Source organism: Taudactylus pleione, unplaced genomic scaffold, assembly GCF_031769625.1.
Source record: "Taudactylus pleione unplaced genomic scaffold, aTauple2 ptg000093l, whole genome shotgun sequence".
NCBI lineage: Eukaryota > Metazoa > Chordata > Amphibia > Anura > Myobatrachidae > Taudactylus > Taudactylus pleione.
Genome location: NW_028284495.1, coordinates 26,867,570 through 26,884,130, shown reverse-complemented (window position 1 = coordinate 26,884,130; position 16,561 = coordinate 26,867,570). Strand labels below are relative to the sequence as shown.

The window sequence follows — 16,561 nt, the reverse complement described above, 5'->3', positions numbered from 1 at the left end:
GGGTCATACATAATTAAGAAAGTGCGATGGCATACACAGCTATACTGTAAACTGTACACAGGAAGCGGCCAAATTCCTGTGTCAGGTCAACCACTATTATGCTAATGGATCCGATGTTACCGATGTTTACGCTATCTTGCGTGCTGATCAGGCTATGAGTAAAGGGAGATGGGCAAATTGTATGGGGCTCGGCGTCTGCATCTTGTACTGCGGTCTCTGTGCCTATGCATTGATTAGCATATTCTCGCAGCAGAGCGGTGCGTGTGTCTGCATCCGTGCGTTCCTTGCTGAATCAGGCCCTGTGACAGTTCCCATGATGTCTGTTAAAAAAAAGTAATTTATGGACCATGGCAGCTTTCTATCTCCTCCTAAATAGGCAGATGTGTCCCCAAAATATCATTCTGTCTGTGGTGACCCCTGCCTAGACATTTATGAAGTCCTAAATAATACATTGCCCCAATTTGCTAAATATCTAATAAATCATCTGTTTTATTTATTTGCAAAATGCTGCATATAAGGCATAAAAACTTCTATGTATATAACATTGTATCTTCATTTTAGGTTGCCCATATGAGTGGAGGAATTTCACTGACAAATGTTACTATTTCTCAAGTGGAAAGGATATATATGACGATGCAAAGCTTTTCTGTGAAGAAAAAGGGGCTATGTTGGTTGTCATAGAAAGCAAAGAAGAACAAGTAAGATTCATGGTGGGAAGGGGAGTAATTGGGCAGATATGCTATATATAGCACCGTGACACAGCTGTAAACTCCATCACAATACTTGTTGGTATAGGAAGTAAGAGCCAGCAGGAGGGCGGCTGAAATAACACCTCATGCTGAAATCTAACCTTAAGTCATGTTTTAGTTCTCAAGGAGCTTCTTCATGACAACATTAACAGAGATTTTTTATTTAACTTTATACCCTCCGGCCCCATTTGCTAATAATAAAACTTGCATCATTTCAGTTCATTTGTGCTGCATCTTTCGGCCATGGACATTCATTTAAAAATGTTAAGCAAACATTCTTACATCTTATTATTAAATATACTTTTATGCTGATTGTCCAAACATATTGTAAGCAAATGAACCTACATACGTACATACACAATTTTTGACACTTACTTAGCACTACATTATTCCCTGACTGCAGTGTAAGTTCTGCTGTAAAATGAATTAAGCACATAGGTGCTCTGTGTATCAGGGCAATGAAGGAAAGAACAGCGCATTCTGAAACTATAACGGTTATACGCAGCCGGACGATGGGGGCATTGCTGCAGTCTGGGAGGAGAGAGGGCAAACATATATAGCAATGATATTATTACCATGCTGCCTTCCTTTCTCCTTTCGCTGAAATCCCCCATTTTGGAGCAGAGCTGCATTATATGTAATAACTCATTATCACATATAGCCGGAGTTGGCTGTGATACAGATGTGTCCTCATACACTATTGCTGCAGTCGCACTAAACAGCCCCTCTCAGCACAACAGGTCCCATGCAACTCAGGTGTCTTTTTTTGTGTATTTTGCACCTGAAAATGCGTCTAATGGTGCGTACACACGTAGCGATTTAAAAGGCAGATTTGAACGATATCGATATCGTTATCTTTCAAATCTTTCTTTTAAATGGTCACTACCAACTTACCTTCAACCAGCGATGCGCGGCCACATATGGATGATAGAGATATCGTCCATCTGCCATGCATGCCAGTCAACTTGCTCGATATCGAGCAAGTTACTATAGGGACCCGCGATAGTTGATCATGGGTCGCTAAAGCCGTCGGTAAGTAGTTGGTATGCTGGATGTTCGATATTGATCATCCAGTATACCAGAGAGGGTGCATGATATCGCATCAGATCACTACATGTGTACGCACCATTAGTCGTGATGTGACTATGACGCACCAGGAGACTGTGCTGATTGATTTCATATGTGACACTTGTATATCTGTGTACGATGCAGCGGCCACAGCGTTTTTCACGTCAATTTCCATTGTGCTTTGTATACAGACTGAGTCACATACAGATATACAAGTGTCGATTATCAAATTAAACAGTGGCATCTCCTGTTGCATCCTAGTCGTATCATATTGCGACTAAGATGCATTTTCGTGCAAAAATCATGCCCGGCGATAGCAGAGTCACATGGGACCTGGCGGCTCACTCGCACCAGGTGTCTCGCACCCCACGGTGTATTGAGGCTAGATCTATGGGGACACATCTGTGTAACACTGATCCGCTCCATAACCGGTCACTTATAGTCTGTATACATAGGTTCACTAAGACCATAGGGTCTGAGAGCAAGAATAGGGTTACTCAGGAGACTGATAATCGAAGGTTCTGAGACCGATGCTGCATCTTTGTATGCAGAAGCTTGAATTTGCAACGCTGCAGGTGGGCATCTCAATACATTCCTCGGCATCTGCTACATTTGCATATTTTCGCACAGAAGCTCTATACGGGATGGTAGCTGCAATGGTATTCGATTACATGCTGCCAAGGCTCACCATTGTGACCATCGGTCTCGATGGCAGCAGCCCCGGTCAGGCTGAGTAAGCTTCAGGTTACTTAGGCTAGTACCCTGGGATTCCAATAAACCTGCATCCACCAACGCGGACCCTGGCCTCGTCACTCCTGGAAAACAGGGGCGACATGCCCCCATTTCTGGGAATGCTGCTCAGGCACCCCCCGCTCCACCACCCAAACGGGCTGCGGCTTGGGAGATCTGTGTGTGAGATAACAGGACCCCTTCTGCACATGTGCAGAATGGGTCCTCTGTGTGCGCACCTTTCCAATAATCTGAAAAACTGCGTTTATAACCACAATAGCGTCTGGGCGTGAATCAGGCCCATTTTTAGCTATGCTCAGGGTATGAGATGAGATGCACTAAAGAATGTGCTCTTAACATTCTATTAAAGCAAGGACAAATGACAAGTGTATGCTTTTTGTTTAAAAAGAATACGGGGTGAATTTACCCCGTATACTGTAGAGCGGCCGCTAATTGACTGCGGATCCTAACAGTTCCCACATGGGCTGGTCAGTAAGTCTGGAGCCGAAGCCAATCAGCGGCCGCTCTACAGTTAGCAGCAGCTGAATGGCTGCTGGCTCCTGACAGTTCACACTGAGCAGTCAGGAGCCGGTTAGCGTTGTATGTGGTCACACACATACACCGCTAATGTAAAGTGTCTGGAGGAGTCACTCAGTTTGTTTTTTTGCCAAGACCCAGGGATGCTACGGAGAGCGGCGCCAGGGTGTAGGTGAGTATGGGATCTTTATTCCAGGTACTCCCATTGGATTCTACGGGAGAAGCGGATGTGAACATCTGGCAGCAAGTAAGTATGTGTGAGTGGGATAGGTGTATGTATTAAAGTTCTACTGTATACGGTGTGTGTGTACCGTGTTTTTTTAACTATTTATTTTACAGTGGGGCTATGGGTGCCGGCCACCTGCTGGCACTTGTAGTTCCACAAGTGCCAAAGGGCAGGCATGCTGGCACCTGTAGTTCCACTGTACAATACTATAGTTTTTAACTATTTTCACCATTATTATCCTGTACCCACAGCCTAGGGGTGCAGGGAAGAGCCCCGGGCTTCAGACTAAGCCTGGGGGTTCGGGAGAGGGGGGACCCCTTCTTGGGGGGTCCCCATCTCCCCTGAGATCCCCTGCTTGGGCTGACCAGCTTGGGGTGTTAAAGCTTTGGCCCTGGAGACCCGGTGATAGGGTCTCCTGGCTGTGGCATTACACCCCGGTCGGTTTGAGCCCGGTGCTGGTTTTAGCTATACGGGGATCCCTATGCTTTGGGGGGGACCCTACATCATTTTTTAAAAGATTTAACCCTTTTTAGACTATTTACAGACAGAAACATACATGGATCACACTGATCTGTGTATGTTTCTGCCAAACTCGCAGCTCACAGGCAGGTGAATTGATTTCACAAATTTTTACATTGTCCGTATTGTCCGTTCTCATTTGAGTTTAAAAACTCTCATCTTGTTAAATTCCCGAATCCTATCTTCACTAGTGAAACGTTACTCAAGTTTGGCCCATGGTGAAGTGAAGAGTGGCCCTGATTCAGAGCCGGATGCTCTGACAGAGCGCTCGCTCTGAATCAGGACCGTCCTGCTTGTTTTTCAGAGCGGCCTCCTGGCCGCTCGCATAGCTGTGGCCGAAAGCACTCCCACTGATAGAGCGAAAGCACTCCCACTCCCACTGACATCACTTGTGATGTAAGTGGGGCCAGCCCCAGACGATAGGCGTTTCCATGGGAACGCCTCCGTCTGGGCAGCCACGCCCCCGGCCCACCCACCAAAGGGGGCGTACTGTCACTCAACATTGACAGCACGCCCCCTTTGGTACGAGACCCGGAGCGACGGATTGCCCGTCGCTATCCGGGTCTCGCGCACGACGGAGACGGCTCCGTCGTGCGCATGCGCACTGGGCCACCATCGACCTGCTTGCAAGCGCATAGCGCTCGCGAGCGGGTCTGAATCAGGCCCAGAGTTTGCTAACTCTCCAGAATTTTCCCGTAGCAAAGGAGATTTCTCTCCCGAGTTTGTCATTAGTAAATTTGCGAGTGGAAAAAAATGCCCAAACTCTCCAGAGAATGCTAACTCGACCAAACTCAAATCTTAGTAAATTCACTCCTAAGTTTCACTACTGCACTAAAGCCGTGTATCCACTTGCCGATCAAACAGAGCGATTGAACGATAATGACATCATTATTGTACAATCGCTCATTAATTGTGCATGAATCGGGCTTGAAAATGTTGGAAACGACCAGCAATAGGCACTCCCGCTGGTAGTTTTCTACACGCATCGCCCGAAAATGCCAGTTAATCTGCCGAAAACGACAGATTGGGTAAGTTCGGGGATGAGGGAGGGTGCCTGCACTGTACGACATATTGTTCAGTGTGGGCACCTACAGGATGAGGAACGACTGAATGATTACGATGTCGTAATCGTTCAAACATTCCTCAGTCGGCAAATGGATACGCGTGCTCCTGCTGATCGTTTTCTACATCACTCATCGCCCGAACATGCCGGTCAATCTGCCGAAAACGACAGATTGGGTAAGTTCAGGGATGAGGGAGGGTGCCTGCACTTAATGACATATCGCTCAGTGTGGGCGCTTACAGGTTGAGGAACGACGGAACGATTACGATGAGTGGATATGCGGCTTAAGAGTTAACTGATTTGCTGCTACATTTATGTCAAAATGTAAAATAAATATTCTAGGATATTTGCCAAAATCTAGAGTGCATTTAAGGGCCAATTCAATCATGTGCGAGTTTGCGAATACGAGTTTGTTTCATGAAGCTCGCAACCTTCGCAGTAATGCGTGCACCCGGGAAACACGCAATCCACTTAGAAATGCCAATTTGCGTTACTCACAATTAAGTTGAGTGAATTTTGTGCAAAAAGCGACCTTGGAAAAGAGCATGAAAAAGGGGGGAAACCGTCCTGGATCCCAAAAAAGTGGAAACTATGGGCCTGATTCAGAGTTGGGGATAGAGGCCCTGATTCAGAGCCGGACGCTCTGACAGAGCGCTCGCTCTGAATCAGGGCGTCTTTTTTTTTTTTTATGGAGCGGCCTCCTGGACGCTCGCATTGCTGTGGGTTACCACAGCGCTTGCGACCGGGTCTGAATCAGGCCCAGAGAGCGATATCTCTCTCAACTGATCATCTTGGTGAAACCATGCTGCACTGCAGGTGGAACAGATTTAAAATGTGCAGAGAGATTTAGATTTGGGAGGGAGGTGTCCAAACTGACATCTAAAGTGCAGTGTAATAATAAAGCTGTGCAGTATTTGTGGGCTACATGTAAAAGCAGCCAGTATTTACCCTACATGCAAAACAAAAATTATGTATTTACACCCCTTGCATTGCAACATGGTTTGTCCAGGTACACAGTTAAGTGTTATCTCTCTCTCTGGGCCTGATTCAGACCCACTCGCAAGCGCATTGCGCTCGCAGGAGGGTTGATGGCGGTCCAGTGCGCACGCGCGAGCCCCGTATCGAGTGCAAAAAGCGCTTGCTCCGGGACTCACTACAAAAAGGGCAGCTGTCAATGTTGATCGACAACTCGCCCCGTTTTGTAGGCATGGCCGGGGGTGGCTTCACAAACGGAGGCATTCCCAAGCGAAAGCCTGCCGTTTGTGGGCGGCCCCACTGACATCATCAGTGATGTCAGTGAGAGAGCTTCCGGCTCTATTTGAGCCAGAAGCTCTCTGGGGCTTGCGGCCACGAGACCCTACCACAAGGGTCTTTTCGCAAGCCCTTCTCATTTACATCTACACATACCTGTCCCTTATCATTCACATCTCCACATACCCGTCAGTTATCATTTACACCTCCACATACCTGTCCCTTATCATTTACATCTCCACATACCTGTCCCACATCATTTACACCTCCACATACCTGTCTCATCGTTTACATTCCCACATACCCGTCAGTTATCATTTACACCTCCACATACCTGTCCCTTATCATTTACACCACCACCTACCTGTTCCACATAATTTACACCTCCACATACCCATCCCACATAATTTACATCTCCACATACCCATCCCACATAATTGACACCTCCACATACCCATCCCACATAATTGACACCTCCACATACCTGTCCCACATCATTTACATCTCCGCATACCCATCCCACATAATTGACACCTCCACATACCCATCCCACATAATTGACACCTCCACATACCTGTCCCACATCATTTACATCTCCGCATACCCATCCCACATAATTTACACCTCCACATACATGTCCCACATCATTTACATCTCCACATACCTGTCCCACATCATTTACATCTCCGCATACCCATCCCACATAATTTACACCTCCACATACATGTCCCACATCATTTACATCTCCACATACCTGACCCACATCATTTACACCTCCACATACCAGCCCCACATCATTTACACCTCCACATACCTGTCCCTTATCATTTAACCCACTATTGAGCTTTTTAGAAAAATTCACCTGACAACTTGCATAATTATTCATTAGGAGGGGTGTACCAGAGGTTCTGCACTATGGGCCTGAACCCGGATGTAAAGTGATCGCATTAGTGATCTCTTCTAACATATCTCAGGGACAGGCTCCTATCAAAAACCCCTATCCATGTGTAACACCCCCAATTTGGTGGGATGTCAGTGAGTGGATTGTACCTGCTTTTCTTCTGGAACCTGCTTGGGCATAGATCAGTGCAGTTCCTCTTTCAGGCTCCTCCTATCACAACAGAGAGACAGGAGACCCCCAAGAACCCAGCAGAGTAAACACACTTTGGGGAAAGTGACATTAATTTTTATTATGCTAAGACACTTAGTCACGCTTGTACTGGTCGGAGTAAAGGTAAAGTATGCAAGGATACGACAATACCAAAAATATATACAGTTACTTGAATTAACTTATGATCACTTTCCAAAGCTCACTATAACTTGCTCAATATGACATTTATAATACCTGTTTCACTTTTGCTATTACTAACTGGCAATGAATAATTGTAGTTTAACTTATCAGTAACACTAAGCGCATTACAATACAATGTCTCTGAGTATAATTACACCGAACTGCTCTGGTGTAAGGTCTTACTGCAAATTGCCAATAAGGAGCACAATGTCCCCCTCTGTGTGTCCTTGAGGTATTGTCACTTAATCTTCCCTGTACAGGCTCTCGTCGGTGCACATAAATACAAACGAGGTGCAGGTAATCGCTGTATACTGAGATGCAGGGGTGCTGTCCCTGTAACTGTGGTCACTTAGAATAAATACTGTGGTACAGTGGTGTTAGCAGTATGATTAGGTCTCCCTCACTGCAATGGGTACAATATAGCTTGCTGCTGTACCTGGATAGCTGTCACTGATGCAGAAGGTACACTGACACACTGCAATAGTTCTGTCCTGCACTTGTGTGCACTGGGATTGTCCTTGTTGCAGAAACAATCAGCTCTTGAGCTCTTCTCTATGTGGTCACTCAGTGTCAGTGCTTGCATTGGTTACTCACTGTGTCCCTCTGCAGCAATAGCAGGCTCTCTGGTGCTGACAGTTACAATTGTCAGACTCTGTAGGAGGCTCTTTCCTCTGTCTGCTCTCAGCATGGGCCAGTCTGTCTCTGAGGATCCTCACAGGCAGTGCAGCTCCTACCACTACTGCAGCTTTCCTCAGACACCATGTGTGCCCAGAAACTCAACCTCTGCTCACAGTGTGCTGCTCCTCTCCCAGTCTTGTGCAGGACTCCCTGGGCTTCTCTAGCTCCACCCCCAACAGCCTCTCTCTAGTTTCCCTCCTTAAGGCTGGCAGAACCATCTCCAGGGGATCAGCAGGGTCCCAACTCCTGGCCATTAACCCCTTCCATGCTGGAGAAAACACTGCAGGTTTGGGGGTATCACACATGCATCTCATTTTTGTTACATGCCGGCGATCCTTAATTTCTCATGCCATCATAACTGACGATAAGAAATTATAATTAGAGTGACTAATTCCAGATAATAAATACGGTATGCCCCTAAATGTATACATTGCCTACACGCATGGCCAGATGGGCCAGGCCAGGCACTCTGCTCAGCTGTTATGCAGATAGACCAAGTGTGCTGGAAGGCCACGCCCCCGTGACTCGCAGCACTCTTTGTGAGGCGTGGCCACATCCCCGTGAGGCGTGGCCATGTCCATTATTTTTGCACACTTGCAATCTTCTACGCAATCGGTCACTGTTTTGTGAGCTCCCTTTTACCTAGGAAATTCATGACTATCATGCCAATATGTTGGAACTATGGGCCTGATTCAGACCCACTCGCGAGCGGCTGTACGCTCGCAAGTGGGTCGATGGTCTGCACTGAGCATGCGCACGACGGAGGGAGCTCCGTCGTGCGCATGCGCCAGACACGACGAGCGAAGGACTTTCCTTCGCTCGTTGTGTCCGATCAAAGGGGGCGTGCTGTCAATGTTGATTGACAGCACGCCCCCTTTGGTGGGCGTGCCGGGGGCGTGCCTCCCTGACGGGGGCGTTCCCACGGGAACGCCTCCCGTCAGAAGCCGGCCCACTGACATCACTAGTGATGTCAGTGGGAGTGATTTTGGCTCTGATAGAGCCAAAATCACTCCGGAGCTTGCGGTTGAAAACCTCAACCGCAGGCTCCGGCTCGCAATTTCGATGGTCGCGATGGTCACGACCATCGCGGCCATCAAAATGCACGCTCGTATAGCCTGTGGGTGGTGACCCACAGCTATACGAGCGTCCAGGAGGACGCTCCATGAAAAAGGAGCCCGGCCCTCATGCAGAGCGTGCGCTCTGCTCAGAGCGTACGGCTCTGAATGAGGGCCAATGCTCATATATTATGATTATTTATGACTATGCCAATTGTTTTTCCTCATAGCAATATATTAAGAAACAATCAAGTGGGAAAGGAAATTTCTGGATTGGACTCTCTGATAAGGAGGAAGAAAATGTCTGGCGGTGGCTGGATGGTACTATACCAATATTCACGTATGTATTGGATCTCAAGGAAATGTGTTAAACCTATGATGATTAAATGGCACAGATCTCTGCATTGCCCCTACTTGCATTCGCTCTATTCTGGAGCATGTGCAGTGTCCATACAGATGTATGTACAACTCTGCGTCAGCCCCATGTGTATTAATAATATGGTACTAAATAATCTACAAGCACAGAAATGGCTCTGTTACCTCCCCAATGCCAGATAAGACAAACGTCACTAGACAGGACTTGTACCAAATACAGATGTATCCTCATATACCTACACGTTGCAGGCAAGCATGCTTATTGATAAGGGCATGATAACGCCCCAAACTTTGCTGTTAATCTAGGCAATTATGCTCTAATAAACATTTATGTGTGCTTCTGGCTCCGGGATCTCTATATATAACCTTTGCTGGTACCCAACCCAATACAATTGCAGTTTGGAATGCACAACCTTCTACAGCAGGGCACACTGGTATCTATGTACTAAGCCTTGGAGAGAGATAAACTGGATGGAGATAAAGTACCAACCAATCAGCTTCTAATTGTCACTTTACAGGCTGTATTTGAAAAATGTTAGTTAGGAGCTGATTTGTTGATACTTTATCTCTCTCCAAGGCTTAGTACACAGACCCCATTGTCTGGTCCTCTTCCTGCTGCTTCTCTTACACAGACAGTAGAAGAGCTGGAGTCCTTGCAATGGCTGACTTAATATAGTGCTTCCCAATCACTAAAAGATGGAAGCACATCATGCAGTGATGAGGTTAGTGGTGGGGAGAGGAAAAGACACCACTATCACATGGCCCTCCTGACTCATGACCTGTGTGTATCATGGGCAAACGCAAGACTTCTAGAAGGGGGTTTGGAATGTTTGAACAAAGCATGACCAGCCAGTTCTGAATGTGTGACAAGCACATAACAAGCATTGGCACAATTCTAGCCCATTCTATTCTCTTTCATAATACTTACTGTCTGTGGATTGCTTCTCATGCTTCACCTCATTACAGAGAAATGGTTACCATAGCTCCCAACTGACCATGATGTAGGGACAACATCCTGTCATTGCAGGACTAAGTTAAACAATACTGTCCCTGGGCCTGATTCAGAGATGTTCGCTGAGGCACAGCCGCTGTGTCTTTGTAATCACGCTGCAGAGGCTAGAAAATCTGCATTGGAATACGCAGATCCGGCCTCCGCATGCCTTGGAAACTGGGCTGACACGCCCCCATTTTCAAGAACACAGCCAGTCACCACGCCCACCCCCAAATGGCCGCAGCACCCCCAAATGGCCGCAGCATCTTAATCATGCTGCGGCTTAGGGAGTACCGCGATCGTCATTGCAGTCAGAGATCATACGGACCCTGCGTATGCGCAGATCACAAAGCACCGGAGTTGTATGTTAACCATCGGGTTTACAATATATATAAGAAAGACAGGGGCGCCAAGCATAGGGCCTGATTCAGAGTTGTACGCTAATGCCACTGCCGCTGCATCTGTCTATGCAGCTTCTATACAAACATATACAAATGTTGCAAATGCTGGGAGATGTATAGTGTAAGAAGACGCAGCATCTGTTGCAGATCATTTGGTTCTCTTAGTCCTGAGTGAGCCTATGGTCTCACAGAATGGCCGTGGAAACTGAGACGCCGGAGCCATCTTGCTTGTGTACGGGATTGCAGACGCAGGATGTGACACCTCCAGAATGGTCATGACACGCCTCCGTTCTTTGCCGCCACACCCTGTTACCTTGCCCAAACGCTCCCTGACTGTCAATCACACTTTGAGTACAAAGTCACTCTCGTACGACTATGCATAGCAGTGTGACTTACACGTATAAAAGTCTGTTGTAGCGCTCAACCTTCTCGTTCCGTCCAATAATATATGAATGGCTAATTGTCAAAATGAATGACTAATTATCATTAAATAGAAACAAATAGACTCTGATGGTGTAAATAGAGTACCATGTACCAAGTTATAGTCAATGGATAAGATAATGATATCTCATGAGTATGAAAATCCCATTAGGTAGGAATGTACAATGTAACAAAATGGTAACCAGTACGCATATGTATCAAAGTATCACAAAAATATTTATTCACTAAACCAAGGATAATTAAAACTGGTGCACAAATATAAGATGGTCTCTGTATCTTTCAATCATATAGGATGAGTGGTAAATCGGAAATCTAATGGTTAAATAGTTCCTGTCCAATGTCATTGCATAATCAAAACAAACCAAAACAAAACAATCTGCGGCGTCCCGTTAATAAAGAAAAAATGGTGATGGTTGATGAATTACGGTGCCCGGGATGATGTTCCTGGGGTCAGGGAGTACGGTGTGGCCTTGATGGGGAGAGGCTGGTTCTCTACAGTGCGTGTAGCTACTTGGCATTAATGTCGGAGGGTGCCCGATGTATCACGCCACCTCCGACATACAACGCCACAGCGTGCGCTGAGGTCGGGGGCCGGGACACCATGGTCACACCGCTCGTGAGAGTAATGTGCCGTGTGTCTCCCTTTGCCGACCTGGGACTCACCTCTCTACCCTGAAGGGCACCGCTCCTAGCCCTGCCGGCTCCGGCTTCCACACTTCTGCGGCGCTGTCTTCCTGGGTTGCACCTTGCATCTCCTTGAAAAAGGCCCTAGAGGCTGAAACGCGTTGGAGTACACTACACGCTAAAGATTCCAAAGTTATCTGCTTCTTTGCCTACACCAAGGACGTAAGACCAAGGTGCACTTCATAGATGATCCGGAACCTTTCTTCATTAGCTACTGTTTCCAAGAGACATCAACGTACAACACCGTCGTAGTCACGTGACCAACCCAGGAAGACAGCGCCGCAGAAGTGTGGAAGCCGGAGCCGGCAGGGCTAGGAGCGGTGCCCTTCAGGGTAGAGAGGTGAGTCCCAGGTCGGCAAAGGGAGACACACGGCACATTACTCTCACGAGCGGTGTGACCGTGGTGTCCCGGCCCCCGACCTCAGCGCACGCTGTGGCGTGGTATGTCGGAGGTGGCGTGATACATCGGGCACCCTCCGACATTAATGCCAAGTAGCTACACGCACTGTAGAGAACCAGCCTCTCCCCATCAAGGCCACACCGTACTCCCTGACCCCAGGAACATCATCCCGGGCACCGTAATTCATCAACCATCACCATTTTTTCTTTATTAGCGGGACGCCGCAGATTGTTTTGGTTTGGTTTGTTTTGATTATGCAGTGACATTGGACAGGAACTATTTAACCATTAGATTTCCGATTTACCACTCATCCTATATGATTGAAAGATACAGAGACCATCTTATATTTGTGCACCAGTTTTAATTATCCTTGGTTTAGTGAATAAATATTTTTGTGATACTTTGATACATATGCGTACTAGTTACCATTTTGTTACATTGTACATTCCTACCTAATGGGATTTTCATACTCATGAGATATCTTTATCTTATCCATTGACTATAACTTGGTACATGGTACTCTATTTACACCATCAGAGTCTATTTGTTTCTATTTAATGATAATTAGTCATTCATTTTGACAATTAGCCATTCATATATTATTGGACGGAACGAGAAGGTTGAGCGCTACAACAAACTTTTATTCATGTTTAATATATATAGGTGGGGATACCTATAAGTTGTTAGCAGCTTACCTCCTTTAAAGAGCTCGGTGCGCAGGATCATTTTGTTTCTCTAATTGACTTACACGTATGCATGGTTACTGATAATCGCTCAGCTCTGTAAACATCGGCATTGCATATAACTCTGATATCAGGCCCATAGTGCATTAAACAGACATTTTTATATTTATATGTACGTAACAGAAGAAAGCGATAAATGTGTTCATCAAATTAGTGTGTACAGGATCTTGTTCATGATATTTATCCAAAAAAAAAACCCTATAACCTCCGTCCTAACAGCGGCAGTATACTGTATGAAGTGGATTTATAATTGTATACCTTCACAACATGTAAAACAGGCTCCTCCAAAAAGCTTCTAAATTGGGATGAAAAGCGAGTGCAGCTGACTGTTACTGATTGAAAGGAACATCGAGTCTATTCTTCATTACACTTTGCTCTGGTGCAGATCCTTCCTATTGTTAATGTATGGATGAGTTCTATTACTAAGCTCAGTTGTGTAAAACGGCTTCTGTGTAGATTTTTCACTAGCTATAAATTATCTTTATTCTTTTTATCACTGAATTGTAAAACAATTTCTCATTTTATGTATATTACTGTGGCTTACAGGAATTGGAAAGTTGGGCAACCTGACAACTGGACACCTGAACTGGGACCCGGGGAAGATTGTGCTGGGTTAATCTATTCAGGCTTGTGGAATGACTTCCATTGTGACGATTTTAATAACTTTATTTGTGAAAAAGACATAGACAAAGGTAAGACATAGAAGGCACTTCTATAACTATTCTCATCATATAAAACAGCGGAGCGCAACATATAGATTTCCATCCATGTGGAACTACAAGCCCCAGAAAGCCCTGCCAGCCTTTAGCTTTGTATCCTGAGGAATCAGGAGAGTCATATAATTCTTTTCCTTTCCATACAGCATGTGTTTTGTGTAAACAGTTTGAAAGTTTGATTCCTCACGGACCATGGAACACTTTCACATGTATACCCATGTAATTAAAGCAAATGGGACATGCCTAAAATAAAGGTCTGTGTCTCAGTTTGACAACTCTATTTTTCTTGTGACCAAAAATAATGACTAATATTTGCGTGTTTTTGTAACTTACAGGTCAGGCTACAGATGTCTCGTAGACTAAGATATTGTTAATGGACATGGAATATTAAAGTATTTTGGAAATCATCCTTTCAAAGACAATCTTACCATGAAACTGATTACACCTGCAATTCCAGCGAAGCAAGCACTGAAATGGGACAACCTACCGTTCAGAGATCCATTGTTTTATATTTTCCATGAACTTTGCTGCAGATTGAACTTTGACTATTTTCTCAGAGTTAGAAAACTAACTAAAACAGTATAAATCAACCTGAAAAATATTGATAGAGAATATCTTTATTACTTATGCAATATTTGCTTGAAATTATGGAATATTTTGATTATATGTTCAACAACATTACTCAAACAATGTCATATAACTAAAATGCAAACCAGTTATAGAAAAAATGTAATACAGGTTTATAGTGCAATTCGTACTCAGTGGAATATATTTTTAAAAGCTTTTGAAAACATTTGTATTTTTGTACAAGATACTTGCATTTTATTATATTATTTTTGTATGTATTATAGAATTTAATTGCCAAAGAACACAGTAACGGTACATATTCCTTATGGTAGAAACAGCTAATCATTTAAAGATAATTTTTATCATACAGAAGTTGCCGGTTTAATACTCATGTGTTTTATTTCTAGAAAATGTTATACTATGATATGCAACCAATGTCTCCTCTGCTGTGGTTATGTATTGGGGTCAAACCTACAACTCATTTTAACTTTGTTTTACAGTTGCATTTTATATATAAATATGATCCTGTTTGGTATAGGTTCTTTTTGTGCAAAAGGTGGTATTCAAACTGGTCACCAGCGTAGCAGTAAACTCCGACACGGATGTCAGCCTCTTGCACTTCCTGCCAAAACACTCATTTATTAGGCAATGGTCTCATAAATCTCAGTCTTGTATGTCTAGGGATTTTATCCTGCAAATCTTACATTGGATACTGACAATTATGTTGTAGCCTGTCTATTTTAAACAACGCCAGTTCAAAATACAGCAAATTAAAGAAATAAAAAATATTTTTTTATTTGTTATGGGAGGAAGTTTTTGTTAAGTGTTTAAGTGTTCTATATAAATATATATAGGGGAAATGGTAGTATGTTATTCAGTACTCCATAAATATTCTGCATCTCTTAGTGATCCCTTCATTGTATACCATACATATATTTTTTAACCCAGATAGTGTCTAAATAAAATTATCCACATTCTCTTCAAGGCATAAAGCAGCTTGGTCAGTATTTATCCCAATGTGCTACAGTCAGTCACAGCCTCATTCATTTGGTGACTCGGGGGCTGATTCACAGTTTGTGGCCACGCTAACAGCTGCTCTCTCAAAAGCGATTGTGAGACTATGCAATTGCTAATCTCAGCCTTCCCTTTGTGGTCTACAGCACGATGGAGTGTATGAGCTGTGAGACGGCCACTTTCAGGCTGCGTAATATGTGTATTTGCGATGGAGAATTTTAAAATAACAGCATAGACGCAACATTGGTCGCACCATCGACATTTGCGGTGGCCTCTTAAGCATTTCACTTTGTGATTGGGAATGCAGCAGCATACCCAGACAAGCTCGGGACACTCCCATATCACACCTATGCAATGACCCCTTTTTGTGATCACTTTTGGTCACCTCCAAGTCTCCACCCTGATTCGCACAGGGATCGCAAGTGTTAGTAATGCTCAGGGGTGCTGAGAGGGGGGGTACAGGTACTAATAACCAGGGCTCAGGCTTGATGAAGGGGCCCGGGTCTGCCACCATTAGCCCCCCTCCCCCTTACCAGGCAGTGGCAGTGTCACTGTCTCCCCAGCCGAGCACACGTTGCTGTGTCCTGGGCTGCGGTGGGTGTACGGAGGCTGCTGCCACTGATCAGCAGCAGCAGTCTCCTCTGACTGTGCGGGGGCAGGGGAGGTGAAGGTGGAGTGATCACACATCAATCGTCTCCCCTGGCTGAGGGGCACTACAGCTTCCTGGCTGTGTAGCTCGCTATGCAACGCAGCAAATACTGTATTCGTACAGTATTTTGTAAGGAGGCATGGCTACAACTCCCTAGATTAGAACACGCCCCCAGGCTCTTTATTGCCCTGGCGATACCATATGCCATTGAAAATGGCATAGGACTCGGGTTCGCACGTGCGCAGTAAGGGATTCCTGGACTTTATGCGCATACACAGTAGCAAAACATTGCTAAACTGGGTACATATCACCACTGCATCCATCTCTGAATAAGGCCCTCTTTACAGAACATTTTTAACAAATTACCGTAATATATGTTTGATCTGAATATTCTATAAATACTAGTTGACTGCC

General features: G+C 45.1%; 1 protein-coding gene across 1 annotated transcript in view; it reads left to right on the top strand.

Annotated features, from left to right (window-relative positions):
* Positions 1-15,285, top strand: part of COLEC12 (collectin subfamily member 12) — a 220,939-nt gene extending 205,654 nt beyond the window's left edge. The window contains exons 7-10 of the mRNA XM_088469798.1: positions 562-698; positions 9,397-9,506; positions 13,748-13,893; positions 14,253-15,285. Of these exons, the coding sequence (XP_088325924.1) occupies positions 562-698; positions 9,397-9,506; positions 13,748-13,893; positions 14,253-14,275 (416 nt within the window). The 3' untranslated portion in view covers positions 14,276-15,285. The remainder of the gene's footprint in view (positions 1-561; positions 699-9,396; positions 9,507-13,747; positions 13,894-14,252) is intronic.
* Positions 15,286-16,561: the final 1,276 nt, after the last annotated feature.